This window comes from Syngnathoides biaculeatus, chromosome 8, assembly GCF_019802595.1.
Source record: "Syngnathoides biaculeatus isolate LvHL_M chromosome 8, ASM1980259v1, whole genome shotgun sequence".
Taxonomy (NCBI): Eukaryota; Metazoa; Chordata; class Actinopteri; order Syngnathiformes; family Syngnathidae; genus Syngnathoides; species Syngnathoides biaculeatus.
The window spans coordinates 11,105,333-11,111,968 of record NC_084647.1 but is presented as its reverse complement, the minus strand read 5'-3'; the positions used below and the strand labels follow the sequence as shown (position 1 = coordinate 11,111,968).

Below are 6,636 nucleotides of genomic sequence, written 5' to 3'. Positions count from 1 at the left end.
GGTATTTCCTTTACAAATGTACTGGGTGAGGCTAATAATCCGGTGCGCTCTGTAGGCCGGAAATTCCGGTAGATTTGAAATTTGCAGTGGCTGTACATTGTGCACTGCATCATACTGAAAGTCGTTGTTTTTGAAGTAATGAAGCTGCCGCTATAATACGATGTCCAATTACAACAACAATTCCGGTCTTGGATTGAGCTCCTTTATTGGGTCACATCAGATCACGCACGTGTTCTTTCTTTTTCTGTGGCCCACGAGTGACGATAAACACGGAATTGAAACATACATTTCAAACGTGTACGTGACGGTTAGCAGCAGACGCTCGTATGACTCTTTGTCTTTAACTTGCCCACTTTCTTTCCCACTGGGTCTGAATGACATCACAACTTCACAGACATCTCGAGACACCCTCGCCCCCCCCCCCATCCTCTTCTGGGGGGGGGGGGGGTCAGCAGCCTTTCTCCGCTACTGCTGCTTTTTCTCCCTCTCATTATCGTTTATTCCATTCGGTCATCTCTCTCTTTTTTTTTTTTTTTCGCTTTCCGTGTGGCAACAGAACAAAGCAGAAATGCGGCAGACATTTTGGGGACAAAGCACCAGGGAATGCTGGAATGATAATGGAGGAGATCGGGAGAGGAGGAATGCGTGGAGCTTTTGGGTCGAGGAGACGTGCGGTCTCATTGCTGGATGCGACGCACCGACTGCACCTGGAACGATTGAGCATGGGAGCCCCATTCCCTGTAATGTTTGTACTCGCCGCCATGGCGATCGCACTCCAGAATGTACTGGTAACCACGGTAACCGGGGAACTGGTAGCACACCCAGCTGTAGCAAAAGCAAAGGCGACATTTGGTAATTGTAACTTCGGATTTTTGACCCTCCCGCCCTTCTGTATGAATGTTCCCAACTTACGCGCCACTCTTGACTTGCATGGATCCGATCTCATTGGTTCCCCAGCCCATAGCCTGCAGCGATGGGTAGTCATCATTGATCTCCCACTGGCGTCCCGTAAAGTTCTCTTTCTCAAACACCACCATCTTGGACTCTTTGTGGTTCTGTGGAAAGTCCAGTCTATGTTAGTAAATACTCTCGATTACCGGCAGTTATTTTTTTAGCCGTAACTAGCCGGCATTCTCTCAGTTATTCGGTTGCAATGATAAGCGCGGCAGATCGTGCGCATTCTGATCTCTCATTCTGTTTCGCATCTCGGAGAAAGGCTTACAGCAGAGCAGATGGGGCGGAAGGACATCATCCTCTCGGTGTGATAGGCATTGCTGCCACTCCACGACTCCCAGTTCGGGTACTCTCCCCTCTCCAGCACAAACTGCTGTCCGCAGAAGCTGGAGTGCTCGTATCCTGCCCAGCTGTCCCCCGCGTGCACCGTAAAAAGAGTTAAAGATTTTAGGAGCATGGCAGAACTGTATTTATCCAGTCTTTTCGTGACTTACGCTCCGGACTCCACCTTCAGGGAGCGGATGTTGTCGGCGCCAGACTCCATGATGTTCTGGCAGGAGGAGGTAAACTCCTGGTGCTTTCCCTGGAAGTTCTCCTGGTCATAAACGGTGATCTGGGGTGGACAGAAATGCATGCTCGTGCCAATGAAACATACTGATTATTGGGATTATCAAAACCAGGCATTGCTCCGAATCAACTTTGGTTAATAATCATCCCATTGATAAATAAGCATCACCTTCCATGATCCCTGTGGGTTGGGGTTATTCAGAGCCATGTTATCGTGTCTCGTAGTGGAGATTTACCTTCAGACCAGAGAGATGGAGAAATCATTTTGTTATTTTTCATTCATTTCTGCTCTGAAAGGCACAGTTAGGAACTGCATAGAGACTCTTCTTTTCCTTTCAGCTTGTCCCGTTAGGGGTCGCCACAGTGTGTCATCTAAGATGAACGCGTATTTGTTTGGCACAGTTCGACGCCGGACGCCCTTCCTGACGCAACCCCTCTGCATTTAGCCGGGAAGAGAAGTTTACAGTCCTGGTATTCCCAGGCACTCTCCCACCCAAGTACTGACCAGTGCCAAACCCACTTAGTTTCCGAGATCTGACAAGATCGGGCGTTCTCAGGGTAGCGTGGCCATAAAACTCATTCATTTCTGCTCTGAAACGCACAATTAGGAACTCCACAGAGACTCTACTTTTCCTTTTAGCTGCTCCCGTTAGGGGTCGCCACAGTGTGTCATCTTAGATGAACGCACATTTGTTTGGCACAGTTCTACGCCGGATGCCCTTTCCTGGCGCAACCCCTCTGCATTTAGCCGAGGAGAGAAGCTTACAGCACCCGGTATTCCCAGGCGGTCTCCCGTCCAAGTACTGACCGGGGTCAAACGCGCTTAGCTTCCGAGATCTGACGTGATCGGGCGTACTCAGGGTAGCGTGGCCGTAAGACTCATTCATTTCTGCTCTGAAAGCCACAGTTAGGAACTGTATAGAGATTCTTCTTTTCCTTTCAGCTTGTCCCATTAGGTGTCGCCACAGGGAACGCATATTTGTTTTGCACAGTTCTATGCCGGACGCCGTTCCTGACGCAACCCCTCTGTATTTGGCCGGGAAGAGAAGCTTACAGTCCTGGTATTCCCAGGCGGTTTCCCATCCAAGTACTGACCGGGGCCAAACCCGCTTAGCTTCCGAGATCTGACGACATCGAGCTTTCTCAGGATTAGCGTGGCCGTAAGCGAACTGCATAGAGACTTAAAAACTATAAAAGATATTCGATGGGATTTTGACATTGTATAACCCTTTTGCGCAATCTAAATGAATCCAATACAGGATCTGTATCAAAAATGCTGAATTTACAAAAATAAGAACGATCATTTTCAGTTGACACAGATGTTCATTTAACACTTTAGTACCGTATATGATGTTCAGGAAAGTTGTTCAATTTATTTTTGGTTACTCAATGCAGCTATCAGAAGTTCACAATATTAGAAATGTTGGAGTTACCAATAGAATGTTTGCAGAACTCTTGAATTGGATGTGATCGGACTGTGCAAGTGCATCCATTATTGTGGCCTGTGAGCTCACATGTTAGTTTGTCCCCTCTAGAGGTTTTCCAAGTGCTCAATTGTTATAAATCGTCGCTGTGGCTGCGTGGTCGGACCCCTCTTCTACGTTTACGGTATGTACTGTCTCAGTAAAAACAGCAGCAGCGACGGACACACAAATATGTAAAGAGACAAATGTTGTCCTATAGGCTGAATAGGATGACGGCTTACCTGACCTGGCCCAAAATAATAGCAGTGCAGCGTTCGCGGGGGGCGGCGGGGGGCGGGAGGGGCTCCACAATAACGGCGTTCTGACCCCCGCAAGCCTATGGGACTATTTATACACAGCGGCGCTGAAAAGTAACAGGGGGGTCGGTAGGTCCGGACCGCAGTCAGCACATTGCTGGCGACGCATTGTTCAACGCTGAGCTGCCGGGTTTGAATGTTCCAAAGTGGGACTTGATGGAGGGCAGCGTGCCCGGTGCAGATAAGCAAAAGTGGAACTGCAGAACAAACAACATCGGCCAGAACGCCAATCGTCGCAGAGGTCTTCTGGGTGAAAAGCGGAAAATAATCTCCATTAAAGACAAAATTTGATCATGTATTTATTAAAAATATAGGGATTTAATATTCCTATGCACGTTTCAATTGTATTAAAAGAAAGTACTTACATAGTTTGGTCCATCTCTCATGTCTACCCCCCATCGAGCTCACTTCTCTGCTTCCACCTCCTCAATGACATGCTCGGCAACGCACATGCATACATACATTCATTCATTCATTCATTCATTCATTCATGCATAGACTGTGGTGCGTTCAATGCACACAAAGAAATACACTTGCCTACACACAAACATTCGCGCTCACTGACAACCGGCCTTGTCATCTGCCTCTGCGTTATAAAAAGCGCTGGGAGACATTTTTTACGTTTCTGAGGCAGCATAATATCAAATTCTTAAGCATCTTCTTCTTTTTCTTTCGGTTAAGTGAAGTCACAGTCATAGTTTTTAAAGATGAACACGGATATTCTAAATCATCGGTGATGAATATTAGGAGTCCACGCAGTCTTTAGATGTCAGATCATTGGAACAGATTTCAATAGTAGGAAAAGTGGTAGAAATTACATAAAGGAGGCAAGTGGGAGGCTTGTCTCCCCCGATGTGCCTCACCCCACATCTGGGGGAGCCCGTGAGCCTGACTGCAGATAGTAAAATTTATGAAAACTGTGGGGGTGGGGGGTAACTTAACCATAAACACCATTCACACCAGGAAGACCCTGATTTTGAGTGAAGTGCTCCAATAGTTTCTGGTTTCAATATGGTAGTAGCGACGGCTAATTTTCACATGTTCATTTTTTGTAAATTGGTATTTGTTAGGCGGCACGGTGGACCAGCTGGTAAAGCGTTGGCCTCACAGTTCTAAGGTCCCAGGTTAAATCCCGGACCTGCCCGTGTGGAGTTTGCATGTTCTCCTCGTGCCTGCGTGGGTTTTCTCCGGGCACTCCGGTTTCTTCCCACATCCCAAAAACATGCGACATCAATTGGACACTCTAAATTGCCCATAGGTGTGATTGTGAGTGCGGAGGTTCGTCTCCATGTGCCCTGCGATTGGCTGGCCTCCTACCCTTTGACAGCTGGGATAGGATCCAGCATTCCCTGTTACACTCGTGAGGATAAGCAGCTCAGAAAACGGATGGATGGATGTGATTTGTTAGTGGTACAACCAGTTTCAATTCATTTCAGCGATCATTGTGTGTTTCTGTCTTTAACGGAAGGGTGCGTCGAAGGTGTACACACGCAACAAGGTAGGCCACAAAGAAGAAGAAAATAAAGCAGAACCCAAAAACCTGAATGAAGGTAAAAATCCAAAGAATTGAAAGGCATTATTATCAGGACCGTTAAAAGATGCTGAACATTGCAGAGAGTGTTTGCGAGTTTAACTTTCTGCTGACGCCAGCGAATGCCCGCCGCGCTCCCGACAATGGAGCGTCTCCGCCAAGTCAGCACGACTCATCTAAACAACTGAGCCCCGGCTCGGTGCTCCAAAACAGCAGTCAGCCAATGAGAAGTCAGAAAACGCCCTCTATTCTGTCAGACTGGACCCAAACGTATATATACACCCCCTCTCGCTTGCTCTATTGTTATCTCTAAAGATCAGATCATTTCAAGCGGCTCGTAGAAAGATGGGTTTTTAGTGCAGAACCTGAAAGGGATTCAAGGATGAGGCTGTTGTTTTTCCAGTGGTCGGACTCTCCTCGTGAACCTTCAGTGAACAGATGGGACACTCACATAAAATGCAGCAGGGTGTGGTTTATTTTTTTCTCTTACCATTCAGATGCCCACTGGGGTTGTAAAACTGACAAAAACAAACAAAAAAAAAAAGATGGAAGGGCGCTGCTCATTTTCATTCCTCATCCCGACGAAATCTGGCGATTTTACATTTGTGGGCCTTTTAGCGAATAGGTTTTCCATCACAGGACCAATTCTGGGGTATGACTAAAACTGACGGAAAAGTCGTGAATTCATAGTGTTGGTTTCACTGGATTACAAATTGAAAATAGTCCTCTCAAATGATGCTGTGATTAATTCATCTCAAACTGTGAAAACACGACTAACTGCAGTTCTTCTTGTTTCTCTGCAGTTCTGACGACGTCTCGCTCAGCTTCGGTACCACTCTGACCACAAATGGTGTGAATGAGCAGCCATATTGGTTGGGATTACTCCAATTCCTAATCTATTGTGCTTCTCCAAAGATCTTCCTCTCTGAATTTGAGAACTTCCAGGGGCGAAAAACGGAGAGCGTCGTAACCTGCGTGAGAAGAGGTTTCGAGAGAATTCGGCTTCAGCCGGGTCGAGAACGGGCCGCGGGTCAGGAGAACCACAGGGCCAATTTACAGTTAAACACATCTGCATACACTGCCGACCGTACCATAGAGCTCGTGCACCTACGTCATCATATCACGTGACTTTTTTTTCGCGTCGCCATATTGCCGGGCGAGCAAAGCATTGTTCAATGCTAAGTCGGTCAATGGCCAACGTCTCAGTGTCACGTCTGCTGATGACGTTGGAGGCAATATGGCGACCACCTGGATGTCGAATGAGACTTCCGCAACTTTGCGCACGGGTGATGCTCGTATTTATTTTTTCGTACAGACATGAAAGTGAATAATGTTATATCAATATCTATCAATATACAATATCTATTTTAGAACGTTCATAGGCATGGCAGTGGGGCTTTAAGGTCATTATAAAACCATGCCGGCCCGCCATAAATTTAAAACAATAATACAGCAAGCAAGCTGCTGACACATTACACCGCTGCGCAAACTCATCGTAACCTCAAAAGAGTGTATGTCGTAGATTTGGAACAGGAAGATTAAGGTTGTCGCACTGCTTCTTCTTCTTTTTCCTTTCATCTTATCCCATTAGGGGTCGCCACAGCGTGTCATCTTTTTCCATCTAAGCCCATCTCCTGCATCTTCCTCTCTAACACCCACACTCCTCCTGCCTTCCCTCACAACACCCATCAACGCTTTCTTTGGTCTTCCTCTCGCTCTTTTGCCCGGCACCTCCATCCTCAGCACCCTTCTAGCGGAGACTCTTCTGTCACATAGAACACCAGACACCTTCCGCCAGCTGTTT

The 6,636-nt window shown here is 47.0% G+C and overlaps 1 protein-coding gene and 1 pseudogene across 1 annotated transcript; both read right to left on the bottom strand.

The window, feature by feature from the left end:
- Positions 1–568: 568 nt before the first annotated feature.
- Positions 569–1,729, bottom strand: cryba1a (crystallin, beta A1a). Its single transcript, XM_061827696.1, has 5 exons — positions 1,691–1,729; positions 1,449–1,567; positions 1,223–1,364; positions 913–1,055; positions 569–825 (listed from the first exon to the last, which is right to left on the bottom strand). The coding sequence occupies exons 1-5, from the start codon at positions 1,727–1,729 to the stop codon at positions 678–680; spliced, it is 591 nt and encodes a 196-aa protein (XP_061683680.1). The 3' UTR covers positions 569–677.
- A 551-nt stretch (positions 1,730–2,280) lies between these two features.
- LOC133505459 (5S ribosomal RNA) lies at positions 2,281–2,399 on the bottom strand (annotated as a pseudogene).
- Between the last annotated feature and the right edge of the window lie 4,237 nt (positions 2,400–6,636).